This window comes from Haliotis cracherodii, unplaced genomic scaffold (assembly GCF_022045235.1).
Source record: "Haliotis cracherodii isolate W230 unplaced genomic scaffold, xgHalCrac1.p SCAF_20, whole genome shotgun sequence".
Taxonomy (NCBI): Eukaryota; Metazoa; Mollusca; class Gastropoda; order Lepetellida; family Haliotidae; genus Haliotis; species Haliotis cracherodii.
This window is the reverse complement of record NW_027266276.1, coordinates 11,411,417-11,435,310: the sequence shown is the minus strand read 5'-3', so window position 1 is coordinate 11,435,310 and position 23,894 is coordinate 11,411,417. Positions and strand designations below refer to the sequence as shown.

At 40.5% G+C, this 23,894-nt stretch overlaps 2 protein-coding genes across 2 annotated transcripts in view; both read left to right on the top strand.

The window, feature by feature from the left end:
• Positions 1 to 23,894, top strand: part of LOC139470318 (uncharacterized) — a 119,461-nt gene that overhangs the window by 86,205 nt on the left and 9,362 nt on the right. Inside the window, exons 2-3 of the mRNA XM_071252688.1 lie at positions 9,971 to 10,003; positions 18,717 to 18,737. Of these exons, the coding sequence (XP_071108789.1) occupies positions 9,971 to 10,003; positions 18,717 to 18,737 (54 nt within the window). The remainder of the gene's footprint in view (positions 1 to 9,970; positions 10,004 to 18,716; positions 18,738 to 23,894) is intronic.
• Positions 11,010 to 15,242, top strand: LOC139470398 (uncharacterized). Its single transcript, XM_071252813.1, has 4 exons — positions 11,010 to 11,030; positions 11,940 to 12,045; positions 12,960 to 13,067; positions 15,109 to 15,242. The coding sequence occupies exons 1-4, from the start codon at positions 11,010 to 11,012 to the stop codon at positions 15,240 to 15,242; spliced, it is 369 nt and encodes a 122-aa protein (XP_071108914.1).

Genomic DNA, 23,894 nt, shown 5'->3' with positions numbered 1-23,894 from the left:
ATTATTTTATGTATCTATATTTGTTTTCATTTAATTCACCCAACATGAAACTGAACTTTTGATGCAATATTAGGTTCTAGGTTGACAAAATTGGTATTTTGCAATATCGACGATGGACTGTTTTTTTCATGCATGAATGTTTGGACTTGTATAGAATTTTAGTGAAACATTGATTTTATGAGCTGGTCTCCGTTAACTTTTAAACCTTTTTTATTTTTGCAAACTTTTTTGACAATTTACCTATTATTTATGACATGAAGTGAAATTGAAAATAGGACATTTGTAAAGTAAAAAAATAATATAGTGCTGCCCTTTTTCATTCAGATAGTTGACTTGACTGTTATTTGTAACGTGTGAATTGAATTTTTGTAAGAAGGTTAAGTAGAAATAGATATATATTCCTGATTAAATTGTTAAGAATGTAATACTTATTAGATTAAGAAATAGGTGACAAGTATCTTGAAAATATTATGTTGAGATTCATATGTTATAACAAGTTGATACTGATAAGTAAAACTACTTGGAAAGTTTGTATTGCATTGCCACATTTGTGATGATATTGAGATTTGGTGACTTGATCATATTACCGGTATTCTTAAGAGCTTCACAATAGAAATTGGCTGTTTTGATAATAATTAGAACCATGTCTAGGTCCCTTTGAAGATTAACAGGACAAAATGTTTCTTGTTTTGAGGATAAGACTGCTTTTGGCAAATATAATTTTCAAAAATAAAAGTATGCATTAAATTTTTCTTTATGGTTAAATATGTACCTATTGTTAAGAATTGCGCTTATGAGTTTATTTCAGAAACTTGACTTAATTATAATCTGTGATTTTTTTAATGTTCCTTGTGAATTGAGGCACATTTACCCAAAAAATCCACAAAACAAGAAATATAATTGACCTGGCCTTCGTTGGTTTGTTCATGTTGGAGGTGTGCGAAAATGTATCATGCTTAAGGCAGGTTTTCATTAATGAGTCTTCATACGTATTAACACTGATGATCATCAAATTCCACAGATACAAATGAAGCTTAAGACTTGCAGCCACTGATTATCATCAGGAGCTGTTAAAGATTTAATGATCTATATACTTAGGAATTTAAGTCTCAACAAGCATGTTTGTGTGAGGGAACCATATGCCAAAATCAAAGACAAACAGATTCATTTTTGTGATATTAACTACAGGTACTGATAGCAGATAAACTAGTTTTGGTTTTAAACTACTTCATTTTAAGACCTTTGTTCTGTTTCAAGGATACATGTGGTTTTTCTTCTCAATAAATAGCATTAAATAATTAAAACCTCCCAGAATACTGCATAAAATGCAGATATTAGGTATTCTTAGTGTTAATGTTAACAGTTTGACAGTAAGACTTAATAATAAGACTGATACATATTAAACAGAAATATGATATTCATATTGAGTGAAGATGACATTTTGATAATTCTTAAATGAATATGTATCTTCTTGCCTTTTATAAAGTGCGTCTTCCTATTTTTTTATCACTTGTTCTCTGAAAACATTCAATTCTTCTACTCTCTTGTTCAGTATTATTTATTTTTTTTGTAAGTTTTTTCATTTTGTTTTTCTTTTTGCTGATGTGTAGATTTCTGCTCATTGTGAAATAGTAACTTTAAGATCTACATTGTAACACTATGCAGTATTCTGGTTTAACAGACGGAAGTACATTCAAGGTGATTTAGCAGCTTTCATGCCTCAGTCTTTATCGTTTTCAGTCGTTTCAGCGGACACGTACTTTTTCTCATATTGATGAAAATATATGAGGTATGTATATGGGGGGCGTAATAACACCAGTCTCCATAAGAGCCTATCTTTACATGCCAAAATACATTATTTTAAAGTTATTTCTGTTTTTGTGTTTTTCATAACCAAACTAACAATCACTGTTTTCATTTAAAATTGTTGTTCCTTTTGGCTGCCAACTTGAATCAATCCAAAGTGGTAAAATGTGAGTTCCTGTTGACTCCCTGCTGATTATGAAACTGAATGAATAGAAATTTCCATTCTAGGGACTAACTGTGTGATAGATGTTTAAACAATGCAAATAAATATTTCACCCCAAGAGTTAAGAACCAACCATGTTATTTGGGGTTGGGGTTGGGGTAGGGGTAGGGGTAGGGGTGGGATAGAATTATCTGTCTCTAACCAAAAACATCACAGCAAAATATTTGTCCCTTGTGTTACCAGAATCTCCAGTTATAAAGAGGTAATATGTTTGATAAGTTTTAATTAAATAACGATTACATTACTGAAAAAATAGCTGCCAATTTGAATGGGTTTTTTGGCATATCTAGGGTATATTATTATAAAAGAAAGAATGTAATGTTTAAAATTTCATCAGTTTTCACTGCCAAACATAGTGTTGGTCCTCCATGTCAAAGACACAGGGTGGGGGTACATCCAAAAGTATATTGTTGACCAAATGATGTTAAATATCTATTGGGATCATTTTGTTTTTAATTTTGGTAGTTAATTTTGACATTATAGAAACACAAATCAGTGCAAGGAGTGATACATAAGGGCTATATTCTTGAGTTGGTTGGTTTGTTTTTTTACCCCGTTGTATCTATTGGCTCCCAAAGACTTGGGTTTGGCTCCTACAATATTCACGTAGACAGCTCCCAAACAACAAACAAGAGATTTGATTGTTTGTTGTTTTATGCCGCACTCAGCAATATTCCATCTATATGACGGCGGTCTGTAAATAATCGAGTCTGGACCAGACAATCCAGTGATTGAGATCATGAGCATCGATCCATGCAATTCGGACCGATGACATACTTCAACCAAGTCAGCTAGTCGATCCCGTTAGTTGCCTCCTACGACAAGCTTAGTCGCCTTTTATGGCAAACGTGGGATGCTGAAGACCTATTCTACCCCGTATCTTCACGGTAGTTATTCAGGAGGGTTATAAGGGTTAGTTTACATGTCTTTTGTCATTCAGGAACAAGGGATAAACCAAGGGTGACATCTTATCCCTATTGATTTGACTGAACATTACAAAGACTGGGGCATACAATCTACAGTGAACCTGTTCCATTCTATGTGTATATTTTTGCAACATACATGTAAATATAATAACAGTGGATGTGTTGATGAAGTAAACCTACTGTATAATAATGCTTTAATCTTGTTAACAACTGCGGAACGCTCATAAAACGCCTGTAATAAATTACATGTAAATATCAGTTTGTGGTGTTGTTTGTAGAGTGTCAAGAACAGAGTCAGTTTGTTGTAACACTGCTTTGAACAGTATTGCAGTTGTGTCACGGTGTGTCGGGTGGATGCAGGAGCAACGTGCCAACTGGTGCAAGTCTTGATGTTACCGTATTCGACGTAATAAGCACCCCGCTCTAATAAGCACCCACGGCGATATTTGCTAATATATTGGCTAGTGAACAATCCCAATTAGCACCCCTTCCAATTGATCAATGTACAAAAGACTTATTTATTCGCACATAATACGTGTGTTATATGCATCCTTAATCATGGGAAATTAAATTCAGGAAAAGTATATCTTTGTATATAAACATTTAAGGCTGTCAACATAAACCATGAAGTTTACGATCTTTCAACTCTGTTGTTTTTCACCTAAATAATATTCTAATAAGAGCCCCCAATTTCTAATTTTTGAGAGCGCCCTGGGCGCTTATTATGTCGAATACGGTAATTTGATGAAACCCATGAGTTGTTTGTGTTCAGAGGGCTCAATGTGAGGGAGTGTGGATGTTTTACAAAGCTTGAGGCAGGCAGTACCTGCCAGGGGACTCCAGGAGTGATACCTATTTGATCAATCAGCCTATGTACATATAGAATACTAAACGAGCTCCCGTGTAATACCAATTTTATGAAACGAGTGAATAGTTCTGGTATCTGACGAGCGAAAGCGAGTCAGATACCACAACTATTCACGAGTTTCATAAAATTGGTTTTACACGAGAGCGAGTTTAGTATTTTATTTATTACTTGTCATTTATAATGTTTTTAGACTTATACTGTTGAGTGTAAATAGGCCGACACCTACACGATCCATGGCATAATCCAATTGAGTTTAACAGAATAATACTTCAAACACGTCAAAAGTTGAAACGTATGAATTTAATATCATACAATGGTCCACCTTTAGAATTCAGGCGTTCGTCCCACAAAATTATCGTAGTGCTAAGGCTATCACAACTCACATAATTTAACTTAGACTAAAGATTCTCGTTGCGCTAGAGTACGATCGCCTTGTGGAACGGGGCCTTGCAGCTCAAAGTTTACAATGACGTCACAATACCCGATGACGTAATTTGTTGAATTTTGTTGCAAGATCCATCGGCGGGTCAAAGCAATGTGACGTCAGCCTAGCAACAAGGTTGCTGGGGTCATCGAGTGTCCATAAGCTCCTCCCAGTGATCTATCATCTCCACACGCAATGTCGTTGAATACGCCAAGGGATGTTGAGAGCTTTCAATATTTGTTCGTGAAACGTGTTCCGAGAGTACATAAGCACGCGTTTTGGTATTACACAATGTGTAATAAAGCTGTATGTTTATTAAACGGGTGATCTCTTCACGGGCAAGTAATAAATCGTCAATACTCCACTGTAATAGAGGAACATAGTGTATAAAAGACTGTCAGGTCCAGAGAGCGGAAGGTCAGGAATTCTATCCCTGGCCATGTCATACCAAAAGATGTCAAAAGATGGAACTTGTTGTTACTCTGTCTGGCGCTCGGCATTAAGGGGCTAATCAAAGGACTGGTCGGCTCGGAGTCAGTTACTGTGTCTGAGTCGGGTATTCATGTTAAAACTGCGACGTGGTGTGCTAGCACTGTAAATCGGCATCAGTCCGGACTAGTACTCACCCTCACCCTCACCCTCAACCTCAACCTCAACCTCAACTCACCAACAGTCGATGTGGGTATACACTGGTTCATATCGGATGCAACTGAACTGCAGCCTTGGAAGTTGTTTTGGATAATTTGTTCTCTAAAGGCAAGTCAATTGTTCACCTGAAAAACACAGGGGAACATATGGTTCAAGTCACAATAGGAAATTGCATCGGACATCATTGTTATCACTGATGCGTCAAATTTGGAAATGTCCTTCTCATGTCTATCATAAAACATTTTGAAACTTTATGCACTCCTGATTTGTGCTTGTGGTATTCCTTATCTACTCCACCACCCATTTTTACTGACAGTGCACTGGTGAACTCCTTGTTTAATATTGTTTCAGGACGGTTTAAGTAAATGATCGACAGAAACTACAGCGATAAAGATGTATACTCAGCGTCATTATTAAAGGGTCACCTTGGTATGTACCGCAGTTTTAAAGAGTGAGTGAGTTGGGTTTAACGCCGCTTTTAACAGTGTTCCAGTTATATCACGGTGTGTCAGCTTAATGTGGGAGGTAAGCCCGAAGTGATGCTGGTCTCAGACGTTTACCACATCGGTGAAAGCCACGAGCACGGTATGGTGCTGACAAACCTAGAAACATAATAGTTGCGAACCGGGATTCGAACCCACAATCATAGGTTTCTGGCGTGGCCAAGGGACGCAACTCTGCACAGCGAATCGCGGCACTAACGAATATATGGAAGTACATGTATACTTTATTTACACCACGAACATACTTGTCTCCATTAAGAAACTATAAAATGAATACATTGACTACATCCCCAAGTAAATGTCATCAGTTCAAAACCCCCGCGGGGATTCAGCTTCAAGATTCAAGATTCAGCTTTAAATGCTGACTGCTCGTAGGATATCTCAAAGAACTGATTCAAATGCTAGTATATCAACCATCCAGGGCATTAATTTCAGCACGAGAACACCGACTCGTCGTACCAGACACCAAAACAAAGTCGGCTGAACGCTCTTTCTCTGTTGCCAGTCGAAAGCTCTGGAACTCTATACTACTGGAACTGACACAAGTAGACATTCTTGATTTCTTCCGACGTCAATTTAAAACCTTTCTTTTTGTTTGTTTGTAGCTTAAGGCCGCACTCAGCAATATTCCAGCTCTATGACGGCGGTCTATAAATAATCGAGTCTGGACCAGACAATCCAGTGATTGACATCATGAGCATCGATCCACGCAATTGGGATACGATGACATGCATCAACCAAGTCAGCGAGCCTGACCAGCCGATCCCATTAGTCGCCTAGCATAGTTGCCTTTTACGGCAAGCATGGGTTGCTGAAGACCCATTCTTCCCCGGATTTTCACGGGTCAGCTTTCCTTTTACGCAAGCTTATTGACATGTCATCTATATTTCCGTTAACGCCACGGAACAGTTGTATGAAGCTGGGCGGCTAGGCACTTTATATGCGCATTACTATGAGAAATTGTCCCCAACACCCTCTGAGAAGGCTTTAAAGTATCGGGTCAGGATCGGTGACTTGGTTCATAGTGTGTCATCGTGCCCGACGACGTGGATCGTTGCTCATAATATCAACCACTGGTCGACTACTCGATTACTTACAAGCCTCCGTTATATGCCTGGAATAATGCGGTGTTAATCAACAAACAAACAAACAAACACAAACATCTATCCAATAAACGCCGTGCCATTATATCCGGGTCTATTATCAGGAAAAATATGCTAAAACCACTTTCGTAAAAAAATAGTGGAAAACAACGTGCTGTCGCGTTGACAGTTTAATCAATAAGGTAAAGTAAACAAATATAAAATATTTAAGTCGTCAGGTTACACCAAAGTAACAGAGACAATGAGTTCAATTCTCAACCTACGTAATTCCTTTGAATCAACGAGTCCATTTGTTTTGGTGGCATGGATAATTCACATTGAATTCTACGGTCTGGTTGCCTCATTTAATGGCTTAACGCGAAGCGTGATGTTATAAACACTTTCATCACGGCAAGTAACTTCAGCGTTCATGTTGACGTAAGGATTCAAACATGACAAACAAACAAATGGTTCAGATTGAGTGAATGAGTCAGTATGGATTTACGCCCCTTTTAGCAATATTCCAGCAATATCACGGCGCACACAATATTCACACATTGTACCTATGTGCGGAATCGAACCCAGATCTTCGGCGTGACGAGCGAACGATTGAACCACTAGGCTATCCCATCGCCCTGGTTCAGGTTGACAATTGGTATTTTGATGAAGCATAGGCATCCATCATTTCTGATATTCACAAGCAAATTCTGTGAGCAATAGTCCATATGTAGATGTCAAAATAAAATAAGGGGCAAAAAACGTATACCGAGTTTTTCTTTATGGAACTGAAAATTGAAAGAACTGTATAAATTGATTATGTCATTCCTGTATCATTTCGTAAAAAGTAATCTGTGACTGGGTAATTTTGTGTAAAAGTATTTTGGTTCATTGGAGACTGGGGTAAAAAATGATTTTGAGACTACATGACCCCTACCCTGTTTGAAATGTGGTAAACATGTGTCGAAAAAAATATTTTTTAATAGATTTTCAAAGATAAGATGTCATCAAAATTTGTGGATAATGCGAATTTTTGTTGTAATTTTGAAAAGTTTTTGTATGAAAATATATTTTTAAATGTAAAAGTATTCTTTGAGTGTTGTCTAAACGCCATTATAGTTCATATTTTGGATATAATATTAACTTAAAATATTTTCAATTGAAAATCAACATACGTTATAATCAGCTGAGAGGTATGTTTTATTTAGGTTCTCACTTCATAATTCGAATATTTTGCGACGATAAGGGGGCTGCAGTGAAATGTCAACAGAAAGTCATAATATACATAATTACTAGTTGCGTGCAACAGTGGGCAAACCTCATTGGGCGGATGCTCTACCACTAGACCACGGAGGCGGTCCACAAGTTTGGTAATCCCAGGGGTTGAAACCATTGGTCATATCCAATTATGTACAATATTGTTTGTCTGTTTAACGGCGCACTCAGCAATATTCTATGATTGCGGTCTGTAAATATTGCGGTCTGGACCAGACGTTCCACTAATTGACATAATTGGCACACGATGACATGCTTCGACCAAATGAACCAGCCTGACCACCCTATCCCAATAGTGGGGGCACGGGTGGCCCCTTCGTCTAAGACGCCGCGATTCGCTGTGCAGAGTTGCGTCCCTTGGGCACGCCAGAAACCTATGATTGTGGGTTCGAATCCCGGTTCGCCCCGATTATGTTTCTAGGTTTGTCAGCACCATACCCGTGCTCGTGGGTTTCACCGAAGTGGTAAACGTATGAGACCTGCATCACTTCAAGCATTCCTCCCACATTAAGCTGACACGCCGTGATATAACTGGAATAATGTTAAAAGCGGCGTTAAACCCAACTCACTCACTATCCCATTTGTCGTCTCTAACGACAAGCGTGGGTTGCTGAACACCGAACAACGGATCCTTTGAACTTAGAAGTAATCCGATTCAGGTCATATAAGAAAACCACATTTTCATCAATTGGGGCAAATTTGTAAGACCTGAATACCTGAAAATAATTTCATACTTTGAAGTTTACACTCTTTCTTTCATGCTGATTGGCTGAATGGGTAGTCACGTGATCTGATATTTGGAGTTCAAACACCTGTAAACGAACAGAAAAAGTTCACACGATGTGAACAATTTTTGTGTGAAATTGTTCGTGTGAACTACTTTCCGGGGTTTCCCCGAATTCTCGATCGGTGTTTACAATCAAGTAGTTTTTTCTACTATCTTTTTAATCCCTGCATTCTTCAGCAATATAGTTAATTAAGCATTTTTGTCTGGTCTTGTAGCATTTCAAATGTCTTAGAAAAAAAGCTCGGAGGTTCACACAGTTTAACCAGCGCTTTTAAATCGCTCACACTTCAAAGAACCCATCCAAACTGATCTTCAACTCTTAAGCGATTTTGTTATATTGATTTTCGGTTCGTTAATCCCACAGGAAAACCGTCATGGGATTTGACGGTTATATACCGTGACACTTACCAGTTCAGTAGGTACTTGAGACTATCCACAAGGGACGCACAGACTTGGTCATATGATATGAAGGCATGATGGCAGTCACTGGCATGGAATAGTTACACAATGAGCCTTTACGAGTACAACGTCGATTAAGGTTCATGTCTTTCAATATGGGTATGTTACGTTGTGAACAAAACAAATGTGTTTCGAAAGAACAAACATATTGTCCAGATGCATGTGTTAGCATGGGATAAAACTCTGTATATTTTACGTTCTAGTACATATGCTCTATAACCTGCCAGAAATCTATAATCGGGGGTTCGAATATAAGATTCTTGCTGATAATGTCACTACCACCACCACCACTACTACCACTACTACCACCACTACTACTACTACCACTGCCACTACTACTACTACTACTACTACTACTACTGCTACTACTACTACTACTACTACTACTACTACTACTACTACTACTACTACTACTATTGCTACTACTACTACTATTGCTACTACTACTACTACTACCACTGCCACTACTACTACTACTACTACTACTACTACTATTGCTACTACTACTACTACTACTACTACTACCACTACCAAAAAAACATTTCCATATCCATAAAAAATAGTGGACTTTACGATTCAAACTTTATCATAAGTATGTGTTTCGCAAAAAGGTGAGTGTATCCCACCGGTGGCACCACACTCACTCACTCACTCACTCACTCACTCACTCACTCACTCACTCACTCACTCACTCACTCAACCAACCATTCCCAGCCAACCCACCCATCCACCCACTCACTCACTCATATTATGTTTGCATGTGATATTGCTTGGCAATACCAAAAAAAACAAAAACAACAACGAGAGAATGGTATATAAATTTTCCATTGATCGTTAGTCCCGAAGTAGTATACCGTGCAAATAATCACAACTATGTCCCAAACTAGGTTATAGGTGCTATCACAAACGGAAGTTACACCTGTCAGATGTGGTGTGAAGATCACCTGTTTGTCACTACTCAGCACTGTAAACATGAAGACGGTTGTGGCTCTCTGTGTTGTGTTGGTGAGTATTTCCTTCGTATTGAGGCATACATCAAACAGATTCATATAACACTTTCTCCTGCTTTTTCCGATCAACCTTTCTTAATTTCTTCGAACAATATCGCTGTATATTGACAATTTCTCCGAATGACACATCTGTGTTTCAACACTTTTTCCTGACAACCTCTCTGTATTTCAGCACTTTCTCCTGACAACCTCTCTGTATTTCAACACTTTCTCCTGACAACCTCTCTGTATTTCAACACTTTCTCGTAATAACCTCTCTGTGTTTCAACACTTTCTCCTGACAACCTCTCTGTATTTCAACAGTTTCTCCTGACAACCTCTCTGTATTTCAACAGTTTCTCCTGACAACCTCTCTGTATTTCAACACTTTCTCCTGACAACCTCTCTGTATTTCCACACTTTCTCCTGACAACATCTCTGTATTTCAACACTTTTTCGTAATAACCTCTCTGTTTTTCAACACTTTCTCCTGGCAACCTCTCTGTTGTTCAACACTTTCTCCTGACAACCTCACTGTATTTCCACACTTTTTCCTTACAACCTCTCTGTAGTTAAACACTTTCTCCTGACAACCTCTCTGTAGTTAAACACTTTCTCCTAATAACCTCTGTGTGTTTCGAAATGTTCTCGTTATACTTCTCGTTATACTTATGTCAACACATTTTCGTAACAACCCCTTTGCATCCTTACACTTTTTACATATCGATGTTTCAATATTCTCTTTATTAAAACATAACCTTAAGTTTTCTGTACACTGACATTGTGTGTATCCCAACATTAACGCAAAACGTGGCTAAAGTTAATATTCAATATTGACTACAAATCGTTTTGAAAACTACCAATGTTAATCTTATCGGTTTCCTAATTGTATTTTCTAATCTCTATTCCAGGTGCTCCACTATCACGTCGAGGTAGATTATTTTTCCGAATGAAAAATAATAACGGCTGCGCTATTTATGTTGTGGATAGATATATGATCGACCTTGTTGATTCTGAGCATCATGTCATCCACGCCCAAAGCGGTGTGCCATAGAGGGAATAGTCGCGTTCTTTTGTTTTGTGAAGTTCGACATATCCGAATACATGTGGTCACGAAATCAATTTTTTTAACCAAATCATTCTAGAAAAATTACATCAGATGACCCGGTGACCCACGCATGGAGCATTTGTCACATCTTCCCTCAGAGGGGTAGCGTGTTTCAATGAGACTGGAGATGTTTTATTGAATATTTGATACCCGGAAAATCGACTTGGAACCGATGGCGTTATTCGCATTTTTCAACATTTATAGGCGTTGAGAAATGCAAGATATGAGCAATTTTCTGGATTACTATCTACTCTCAGAGTTAACAGACAGGACGTCGTTCTGGTGGAATGCTATGGCGTCAGGGAACAAAGGATGACGCCATATGTTGCCTTGATAACGGAACCCCGACTTGTTAGCAACATGTGGAGAAAAACACCTAAATAAAAGTTCTTCCGGAGTAGAATAGGTCTTCAGCAACCCATGCTTGCCGTAAAAGATGACTATGCTTGTCGTAAAAGGCGACTAACGGGATCGGGTGGTCAGGCTCGCTGACTTGGTTGATGTATGTCATCGATCCCAATTGCGTGGATGGATGCTCATGATGTCAATCACTGGATTGTCTGGTCCAGACCCGATTATTTACAGACCGCCGTCATACAGCTGGAATATTGCTGAGGGCGGCGTTAAACAACAAACAAACAAAACTAATAAATATTTAACAAACATATCGCCGAACTGATTAATCATACACTAGAGCAAGCCGTATGACACTGGTTTAAAAAAAAAAGATTAAAAAATTGATAAATCACTCACTCAGACCTCACCCAAACTACCCACCCATTCACCCAAACCTCACCCACTCACTAAAACCTCACTCACTCACTCCTGTTTTGTTTAACACTAGGGGGCGGCACCTGGGACGCACTGCACTAGTTCCCACACCTGCGGCAGCTGTTGCAGGGACAGCAACGACAAGGTCATTTCAACAGACCAGGGCAATGGACCATTTGGTGAGACTTGGAAATACAAACTGACATCTGATCATCATTACCTGATGCACATGGTACAAAATAAGATTATAACAAAATTGATTTAGACACGCGGAGGTTACAAACAGTATTGAACTTTTGTCACATGCTTGAATGTCATGTATGGTGAAATCCGGGGTAGAATTGGTCTTCAGCAACCAATGCTTGCCGTAAAAGACGACTATGCTTGTCGTAAGAGGCGACTAACGGGATCGGGTGGTCAGGCTCGCTGACTTGGTTGATGCATGTCATCGATCCCATTTGCGTGGATCGATGCTCATGATATCAATCACTGGATTGCCTGGTACAGACTCGATTATTTACTGACCGCCGTCATATGGGCTGGAATATTGTTCGGCGTTAAACAACCAACCAACCAACCAATCTTTGGGTGATATTAACATTGACGTTTAGTTGTGTAGCGTGAGATTAACGTGAGATTAACTCAGCCGGTTAATAGTATATATAGTAAATAGTTAATAAGGACATCACTAAAGGTCACGGTATTTACCCTGTACTAATTCTGTTGTAAATAAGTGGTAATTAAGTGCCATTAAAATCAGATTTTTTTCGATTTTCTATACTTTATGGTCAATAAATATTAATTAATTAAGTGCCCAGTTATATGTTAAATATGTACACCCAGCAGAAATATTGTTTTATAGATATGTAAAGTAGAACGATAGTTCACTGTGTCTGAAGATCTAGAAAAAATAACAAGAAGATCATCATGGGTAGCATCAACGACAATCAACGTCAGCCCCATAACATCACCTCTTACATCAGTACCATCACAACCACCACTACAATGTCCATCACAACCACTGTCTTCATCACTTTCATCCCCACCAGTGCTCAATGTCTCATCTCCTTGTCAATATCGTTGTCATTACCAGGCGGATTCGGTGGGTTTGGAACGCTTGGAGGTACGCGTAATGGCACGTGCAGCACCAAGAAATCCGTGAAGGGGGAAATATGTGACAGCTCGTGCCAGTGTGACACAGGTGAGTTGTGGAGGTCCAGGTGAGATGTGGAAGTCCAGGTGAGATGTGGAGGTCCAGGTGAGATGCGGATGCTGTGGTGAGGTGTGGACGTTGATATGAGATGTGGAAGTTGAGGTGAGTTGTAGAAGTTGTGGTGACATGAGGTGAGATGTGGAAGTTGAGGTGACATGAGGTGAGATGTGGAAGTTGAGGTGAGGTGTGGAAGTTGTGGTGACATGAGGTGAGATGTGGAAGTTGAGGTGAGATGTGGAAGTTGAGGTGAGGTGTGGAAGTTGAGGTGAGGTTTGGAAGTTGAGGTGATTTGTGGAAGTTGAGGTGAGTTGTGGAAGTTGAGGTGAGGTGTGGAAGTTGAGGTGAGGTTTGGAAGTTGAGGTGATTTGTGGAAGTTGAGGTGATTTGTGGAAGTTGAGGTGAGATGAGGTGAGATGTGGAAGTTGAGGTGACTTAACCCACTCTGAAAGACATTCAGCAGGTCCCTCTTCTCTTTTGGCCCATTTTTTGGATATTCTTTGACAGCATCCATACTGATTTTAAACTTGTGATCCCAATTGGTAGGATGTTGCTCACGGTATTTTGGTCCATATTTGAATAACTGACGAAGGCTGTCATTGTCAACAACAGAGAAGTCACCTGTGATTGTATGACCTACAGGCTGATAGCAGTATGATGAGTCTTGGCTGCCACAAGTGATGACCTGCAAGGTCCACGTTCTGCAGCAGGTTCCTATAATTGAACATCCTGGATGAAATTGTGTTCGTTTTGGAAAATGAAATTGTTGGTGGCTCCTGAAATTTAAAATATAGGGGGACAATGTGGAAAATTGTTTTTGTCTAGGAATGTTACTTAATTTTAAGGCATCAATTCCCTTGTTTGCAAATTTCAAATTTAAAGACATACGGTCTTTGTCTTATTTAGTGGGGTTTGTTTCTGGTTTGGACAAACGCTTAAAACAGATATCAAGAGCTATACTCTCCAGTCGATACTGTGGGCTCTTACTTTATGTAGACCCACTCATCAGAAAAAGTTGCCGGAGTCGTTTAATTCCGTTCAAGTATAGTCTTGTTCTTACTTTGTGCAGTCCCAATGGTTACTGAGGTTACTGAGGGAGCGGCAACAAATCTTCCAAATGAATGATATCATTTGGCCTTCGTCCGCTCTTGTGACCATGGCTACGTCGACGTCTTTGGGATGCCGGAAACAGACTCAATACATTGACGTTGGCTGTTCGTTGGTTAAACATACTGCCAACGTCATTTATTTCGTCATATCATCCATATGGCATTGCTGTACATAACAGTCGAATCAAATGGGTATATATTCCCCAATATCCTAACTCTCATGCAAAGGATTGAGTGATTTTCAGAATTGTCATGTTGGTAGACAAAACTGGAAACATTTCTGTTGATGACCGATCTATGCTGGCTGACTCGTGTCGATACTTTCTGTTATGTTATTTCAACATAAATCAATTCTCAAAGGGTACGTTCAATTTCATATATGACGTTTTTAGTTTGATATGATAGTTCTTAAAGGTTTAATGCAGTATGTCCTAGCTGTAAAGTAGACTGCAAATAAAAATGAGATTAAGGACTTCATAAATACATTTCGATATAACAAGACACTTGATTGTGGACATGATACGAAATCAAGAACGTAGAGAATAAGGTTTAACTTTCTGATAGACTTTGAGAAAAGAAAAATAATTTGTTCTCAGGTATACACTCAAACATAAATAGTTCACTCGACATGTTGGGCGTCCTGGAATGTGTTTGAGTAGAAAACACAGAAAACAATTGCATCACGTCGCGAACACCTGGTGTCATCCTATTTCATAGTGATTCATAAACGCATACTTATGGTTTGGTCCGAAAGATACAATTGACTCTGGTTTTACTATATATTTCTTATAATTACGTAAATGGTTTTGTTGCTATAATTTAAAGTAATGACTGAAAATTTCCAGTGTAAAAAACACCGCAGCTCCACAACACCCTTGAATTCTGAACGGTGGTCCCTGAATTTGTTTATCTATTGTTTGCAGGTCTATCCTGCTATCGGCCAATGTCCGGCGTCTGTTGCCCACTGTCCACGTGTGTCGATGAGGCCTACGCCAAGAAACAACACGAATATTGGGCTAACTGTTTCGCCAGCCCGAACTGCGCTCTTCCAGCATAAACGATGCCTTCCTTACTGGGAATAAATATTACCTATGTATGACAATAATAAAATGCACACTTCAGGCACATTATTGTTTTAACAAAAATCAGTCAATTTGAGAGTTTACATATATTTGTCAACTCTGTCACATATGTTGTTAAATACTATATCCTCCAGCGGTCAGAATGTGCCCGGATCTGAGCAGAGATTGTGGAGTTTCAAGGTTCAAAATGACATTCCATTAACAGGCTCAGTGCTGGTCCTTATGTAGAGGGGCCTAGGGATGGTGTATCTTGAAGACATATAACGGAGATCATATTACCAAGCAAAAACACTGTGTAACAAAGTAAAAAAGGAATAACAAGATCGCAATTGGTCAGTGAAGAGACAGCATCTGTAAATAACAGGCCCCGTAATATATGTTAAGAATTTAGTTACGATAACGAGTTGAATATTCCGAAAGTGGCACGTACTACGTTCTTGAATCCGGAAACACTGATGGAAGATGGTACTAGCAGGAAGTCGGTTAAGTTAGGTATGTACATGGTCCGCACATGGCAAGAAAATACGACCATGTAAGGTTGTAGAATGCCCTAAATCTCCCTCCTCTCGCTCTTATATACCGAACGTCACGAAAAAAAGAGGTTTTTTTCCAGAATTGAAATTCAATACTCACATTGGATTAATGTTACAATGTAATATTTTCTAATGAATTGCCCACTGTCATAATTATTTGAAAGATAGTTTTGAAAACCCCCACATATTTACATGAATTATATTGCAACCTGATAACGTGAGTGAGTGAGTGAGTTTGGTTTTACGCCGCTTTTAGCAATATTACAGCAATAACACGGCGGGGGACACCAGAAATGGGCTTCACACATTGTACCAATGTCGGGATTCGAACCCGGTTCTTCGGCGTGACGAGCAAACGCTTTAACCACTAGGCTACCCGACCGCCCGCAATCTGATAACGACTCATTTGCTACAAATGGGGTTAGTCTCGCTACGCATTTTCGTTGGTCTAAGGATTAATCCCTGGCGTAGAAAAGTATTCTACATTACTGGTATATGTTTGTTTGTTTGTTTGCCACACTCAGCAATATTCAAGTCAAGCTTCGGGCTTTTCTCTCACATCAAGCTGACACGCCGTGATATGACAGAACTACTGGTGAACACTGCGTCAGACTCATTCAACCACCCACCCACCCACCCACCAACGCACTCACTCACTTACTCGTCCGATGGAAGATTACAAATACAAATAAATTCAATTACATTTCGTACGTGGCATTACTTCTGAACTGCCTCCTTACCAAAATGACCATAATCCTGACTTAACCCAAACCCTGACTAACCCTAACCTTGACCCTAACACTCCTTACCAAAATGACCCTAATCCTGACTTAATCCAAACCCTGACTAACCCTAACCTTAACCCTAACCCTCCATACCAAAATAACCCTAATCCTGACTTAACCCAAACCCTGACTAACCCTAACCTTAACCCTAACACTCCTTACCAATATGACCCCAATCCTGACTTAACCCAAACCCTGACTAACCCTAACCCTTTCACTAAATGCATAGTTAACTCTCCATTGCTCAGTGGTCCCAGGGTTTAAATCACTGGTAACATGTAAATACAGTAAACTACGGTTATAACGAACACGCTTATAACAAACTGACGGATATAACGAACTTACTTTTTTGGTCCAGACTATTTTCTGTAGTTATGCTGTATATATGCTTATAACGAACTACGGTTACAACGAACTAAAATTAGTGGTCCCTTTGAGTTCGTTATAACCGTAGTTTACTGTATGCAAAATTTGTGCAAACCTATGACACAATCAGCACAGAACCAAGCACCTAACTCTGATCAAGATAACGGCGTTATGGGTACTACCACAGTCGGAATTTACACCAGCCAGGTATGGTGTGAAGAATTACCTGTTTGTCACTACCCATCACTGTACACAACATGCAGACGATTGTGGCTGTCTATGTTGTCTCGGTGGGTAGTTTTACCTTATTTAAACCACATGCACACCCCACATAGAATATTAGACTCTGTTGCCCTTTGGACACTTTTCCCTCTAACTGCCTCTGTGTATTTCCATACTTTCTATTAACATAGATACAGAGAGTTTGTTAAGAGAGACTGTCGACATACAGAGCGTTTGTTAAGAGAGCGCGTCGACATACAGATAGATAGTTTGTTAAGAGAGTGTCGACATACCGATAGTTTATTTAGAGAGAGAGAGTGGACATAAAAATAGTTTGTTAAGAGAGAAAGTCGACATACAGATAGATAGTTTGTTTAGAGAGTGTCGACATACAGAGAGTTTAAGAGAGGGTCGACATGCTGAATTTGTTGAGAGAGTTTCGACAAACAGAACGTTTGTTAAGAGAGAGTCGGGAGACAGAGAGTTTGTTAAAAGAGGGTCGAGATGCAGAGTTTGTTAAGAGAGAATGTCGACATACAGAGCATTTGTTAAGAGAAATTCGACATACAGATAGATAGTTTATTAAGAGAGTGTCGACATACAGCGAGTTTGTTAAGAGTGTCGACATACAGAGATTTTGTTAAGAGAGGGTCGAGATGCAGAGTTTGTTAAGAGATACTGTCGACATACAGAGCGTTTATTAAGAGAGAGTCGTACTACAGATAGATAGTTTGTTAAGAGAGTGTCGACATACAGAATTTGTTGAGAGAGTTTCGACATACAGAACGTTTGTTAAGAGGGTGTCGACATACAGAGAGTTTGTTGAGAGAGGGTCGAGATGCGGAGTTTGTTAAGAGAGCGCGTCGACATACAGATAGATAGTTTGTTAAGAGAGTGTCGACATACCGATAGTTTATTTAGAGAGAGAGAGTGGACATACAAATAGTTTGTTAAGAGAGAAAGTCGACATACAGATAGATAGTTTGTTAAGAGAGTGTCGACATACAGAGAGTTTAAGAGAGGGTCGACATGCAGAATTTGTTGAGACAGTTTCGACATACAGAACGTTTGTTAAGAGGGTGTCGACATACAGAGAGTTTGTTGAGAGAGGGTCGAGATGCAGAGTTTGTTAAGAGAGGCTGTCGACATACAGAGCGTTTGTTAAGGGAGAGTCGACATACAGATAGATAGTTTGTTGAGAGAGTGTTGACGCACAGAGAGTTTGTTTAGGGGGTGTCGATATACAGATGGTTTCTTAAGAGAGAGCGTTGACATACAGATAGTTTGTTAAGAGTTTTTTAATAGCGCAAACTGCCGCGTTAATTTCACAAGCGTATAGTGGTAATTCCGAAAACGTGCAGCTGTTATTCCGCAAACCGTGGTGCGGTAAATCAATCTTTGCGGAAGAACCATACAGTCTTTGTGGAAGTACCGCGATACGTTCCCGGAACGGTACCACGAAAAACAGGTAAGAAATTGTGAGCAGTAGTTCACAATATGTTGAAATCTTTTGGCTAATTTTGTATTATCGTCTTTATTTCAGGTGCTCCTCTATCACATCGAGGTAGAGTATTACTCTTATGACGTCAATCCTCGACGCACAAATTGCCAGGCAAAAGAAAGCGTACATTTGAAAATTGGATTTGACCAAATAATTACAAACGTTACTGGTTTGCAAACAGTCGCTGAGACATCAGGAACTTAAGGGTCAAAATTTTGCCCGGAAGTTAAGGGCAACAAGCGTTGAACTCTTAACAATGTCCCACAATCTATACTGACTCTTTCTAATGGGTGGGTACAATGTGTGAAGCCAATTTCTGATGTCCCCCACCGTGATATTGCTGGAATATTGCTATAAGCTGCGTAAAAACTCACTCACTCACTTTCTAATGGGATTTGTTGTATAAAATATTCCAGTTACTGTGGTAGATCAATTTTGAAGAATAATAGTCACTTTAAAACGTTCAAACAAACTTAAATACACAATCACATTTTAGATTTGTAAATAAGCAAAATTTAATGCTTGCGTTGAAATTAATCAAAGATTAGGAGACGAAACCTGTTTACCTCGTCGTCTATTCGTTCGCCTTTCACAGCGAGACTTTCCCTTATGTACTCGTGAAATAAAAATGTTTTGATCGGTCGTATGAAGAAAGATCAGCTTTGAAAGATGACTGCCATAGATAGGACAGTTTCAGAACCAAACCCTAACGCCGAAAAACATATTGCACGTGGATCATGCTATCCTTCCGAGCACGTGGATTGGGGGTCATTCTTGATTTTGTCACATCAGTTACAAGGTCGTCACATCGCTCTGAGCAATTGATATTGTTGATTTTCATTTTCCATAATAATACGTCTAAGGTCTATACTCTTGTTTTAATGCAGTATTTATTGTCAGATTGGAAATTCGTCGTCTACACCTTGGACAAACGCCTAAAACTACTGGCATGTTTCAAAGTGGTAGAACTCAGCGAGAAGTAGCCAACATGTGCAATATGTCTCCGTCTGTGATATGAAGATCCTGGAACAGGTTTCTGCAGACACCAAATGTTAATGATCGACCCCGCACAGGGCGCCCAAGGTCAACATCACAAGACCAGGATTATTTTACTAGTAATCAGAACCCAGGTTTTAAGAAATCGATCCCAAACAGCCAGTCAAATCACTGTTCACTAACGCCAGGCCACTGGAGTTCAAAATACTGACCAGATGATTAAAAGTCGTTTGGTCATCGTTACCCCAACTGGGCCAGGCACTGCAAGAGGAGTAATGGACAATACTCCCTCAAGTTGTCAATTGGAGGTATGACGGGATACGGGTGGTCGTGGTGATGGGGCGGTGGTATGACGGGATACGGGTGGTCGTGGTGATGGGGCGGTGGTATGACGGGATACGGGTGGTCGTGGTGATGGGGCGGTGGCATGACGGGATACGGGTGGTCGTGGTGATGGGGCGGTGGTATGACGGGGTACTGGTGGTCGTGGTGATGGGGCGGTGGTATGACGGGGTACTGGTGGTCGTGGTGATGGGGCGGTGGTATGAGCGGAGGTTCGGATGTTCGTGGTGATGGGGCGGTGGTATGACGGGATACGGGTAGTCGTGGTGATGGGGCGGTGGTATGAGCGGAGGTTCGGATGGTCGTGGTGATGGGGCGGTGGTATGACGGGGTACGGCTGGTCATGGTGATGGGGCGGTGGTATGACGGGGTACATGTGGTCGTGGTGATGGGGCGGTTGTATGACAGGGTACGGGTGGTCGTGGTGATGGGGCGGTGGTAATACGGGATACGGCTGGTCGTTGTGAGGGGGCGGTGGTATGACGGGGTACGGGTGGTCGTGGTGATGAGGCGGTGGTATGACGGGATACGGCTGGTCGTTGTGAGGGGGCGGTGGTATGACAGGGTACGTGTGGTCTTGGTGATGGGGCGGTGGTATGAGTGGGGGTACGGGTGGTCGTGGTAATGGGGCGGTGGTATGACGGGGTACGTATGGTCGTGGTGATGGGGCAGTGGTATGACGGGGTACGTGTGGTCGTGGTGATGGGGCGGTGGTATGAGTGGTGTAGGGGTGAATGTGGTAATGGGACGGTGGTATGAGTGGTGTAGGGGTGAATGTGGTGATGGGACGGTGGTATGAGTGGTGTAGGGGTGAATGTGGTGATAGGGCGGTGGTATGAGTGGTGTAGGGGTGAATGTGGTGATAGGACGGTGGTATGAGTGGTGTAGGGGTGAATGTGGTGATAGGGCGGTGGTATGAGTGGTGTAGGGGTGAATGTGGTGATGGGACGGTGGTATGAGTGGTGTAGGGATGAATGTGGTGATGGGACGGTGGTATGAGTGGTGTAGGGGTGAATGTGGTGATGGGACGATGGTATGAGTGGTGTAGGGGTGAATGTGGTGATGGGACGGTGGTATGAGTGGTGTAGGGGTGAATGTGGTGATGGGGCGGTGGCATGAGCGGGGAAGGGGTGAATGTGGTGATGGAGCGGTGGTATGAGCGGGGAAGGGGTGAATGTGGTGATGGGGCGGTGGTATGAGCGGGGAAGGGGTGAATGTGGTGATGGGGCGGTGGTATAAGCGGAGGTTTGAGGCGCCTGTGGAGTGATCACACTTGTGTGAAGGGTTGGGTGTGGGGGTGGTTGGCGAAAGCGTGTTGGGTTGTAGTGGATTGGTGATGGGGTGTTTGTCGTGGTGGAGTAGTTCTGGAAAAGAGCGCGGCTGTTAAATAAGGCTGAATAACAGTGTTTCACCAGATAATATATTCAGTTTAAAATATATCACCACTAACCTAATTTTGACATCTACACGAATCCCCCCGCTTATGTGCTAATAAAGCAAAGTTAAACATCATTGTTAAAGCACTAGTTATGGAAGAGGATTGTCTCTATATATATGTCAGTGCTCGCGGGTATACATAGCATTTACACCCCCGAGCAATGTCCGACAAAGTCATATCTATAGATAGTTAATAGAAACTATCATTTGGCATCTGCCCAAGGCAAGGGAGTTAACTGACTATAAAAGTCCAGTTCCCCATCCTCGCCGAACTAGGCTGGTATTCCGGAGTTACATTTTGGCTGGACTAAAGAGTCTCTGCATAGTCCAATCAAAATCGCGTAAAGAACTACGTGGATTTCAACGTGCAGATTTCAGTCGAATGCAGGATTTGCGAAGCATGTGTACCGCCGATTGGGCATCAACAGATATTTTACAAATCTTTTCATGTTTTTAATCAAGGTGCTCAAATGATGTGATGTACTTCGCGGCAAAGACCCGTCTTTATTGCAATATAGATCTTGATTATCGATCAGATCGTTTTGGCTGGGCGCCGCCATTTTATTTGAAGCAAATGCAAGTGATATGAGAAATGGAATCTGATTGGTCAATAGGAGTGACATATAAGAGACATAATCCTTAGTAGCCACTGGTTGCGCTACGATCGAGCCTGGAAATTCCAGCCTAGTTCGGCAAGGGTGGGAACTGGACTTTTGCAGTCAGTTAACTTCCTTGCCTCGGGAAGATGTCATTTGGTACACAAACCAAACTCAGCCAGCTGATTCTGACCTTAACTTGGATATGGGCCATTAATACCATGAAAAATATGAATGACCGGAGCAAATTCTGCCATCTCTATAGTTACATATTCTTTTTGCTAATTCAAATATTTCACTAATGTATGTTACAGGTAATTAAATAATTTGTTTTAAAATAGGTGATTGGTTAATCACTTTAATACATTGGTAATTTCTTGGTTTACCATCAAAATGAATATTACTCTAAATGTAGTAGTGGAAAGCCTACTAGTAGACAAGTGACGGCTTAAATGAACGGATGTCGCAGTCAAGGGAGCCGTTTCCTGAATGTCAACAAACTCATGTGTACATTTAATCTGCCAATCAACATGGCCCAACATGTAACAACATCGTCTGATTGGCTTGCGTAGTTTTGACGACCTTCGAGAAGGTGGCAAGCCTTGTTGTAGATTACGGAAATATGCGAGTGGTGACGAATACCCAGCTTAATGACGGAGTAACCATATTTTATACCAATCTGGGGAATCGAACCCGGACTTCGGCGCGATGAACAAACGTATTACTCACAATGACGGAATAAATTAAAAAAAGAAACTACAGTGAATAATAACATTAAAGTTAGAGATAGTAGAAATCTTGTAGATTCTGTTTAGGTCAAGGTGGCATGAGAAGCGAAACAGGTCATCTCCTCCCTCGTCACAAGGTTCGGGGAACGTTTAGGTACAAAAGGGAAGTCCAATATATATATATATGTAACAGTCTCAACGGTGTCCCATTCTACTTACGTATTTACTAAACAACTTTCTTTCTTATATGATATATCAACATAATGTACAGTCTCTTTAAGGATGATGATATAATATGTACAAGCTTTAAAAATATTTACACAAATTTTAATAACATTTGATGACCCCGCTGAATAGAATCCAACCTCGTTAATGTCGGACAAGTCCATTTTACAAACAGGTGGGTTAAGTTTGGTATTTCCCGCAATCATCACGTCGATTATTTGTACATTTTCTCTGAATACCGTTTGTCTTATCTCTCCATTTTTGGATGCGATCGTTCGGCCACTGGGTTTATCTGCTAAGCCCACCTTCATCTTTGGGGAACCACTTACTAGACACTTCCATCTAAAAAATAACATCATCCAAAATATGACGTCATCAAGTTGCGAGCGCATATTCGAATCAGAAATGACGTCATGACAGGACAATGTTTCGTCGTGAAATAAATCACGCCCCGTTCTTCATTTTTCTTGGCGATTATTGAATACATTGTATATTATGTATATTCCGGGATCTATGTGAAGGCGCCGCAATGCTCCGTGTAGAGTGGCTTCCCTTAGGCGTTCCAGAATCCTATGATTGTGAGTTTGAATCCCAGATTCGCCCTGATTATGCTTCTAGGTTTGTCACCTTGTGGGTTTCACCAAGTGGTAAAGGTCTAAGACAACAGCACTTCAGGCTTTCCTCCCACATCAAGCTGTTCAAGAAAGACATAACTGATATATGGGGACAAACAACATCAGAACTCCATCATGCCCAGTGAACGATTTTTTTTGCAAACCTGAATAAAAACATATTTTTTCCAGGTTTTCCCCTTAAAACCAAATAATCAATGTCTCCTTAAACAGAGACGCTCCCTATATTTATATAGGTTTTAAAAGAAATTATAAGAAATTAAT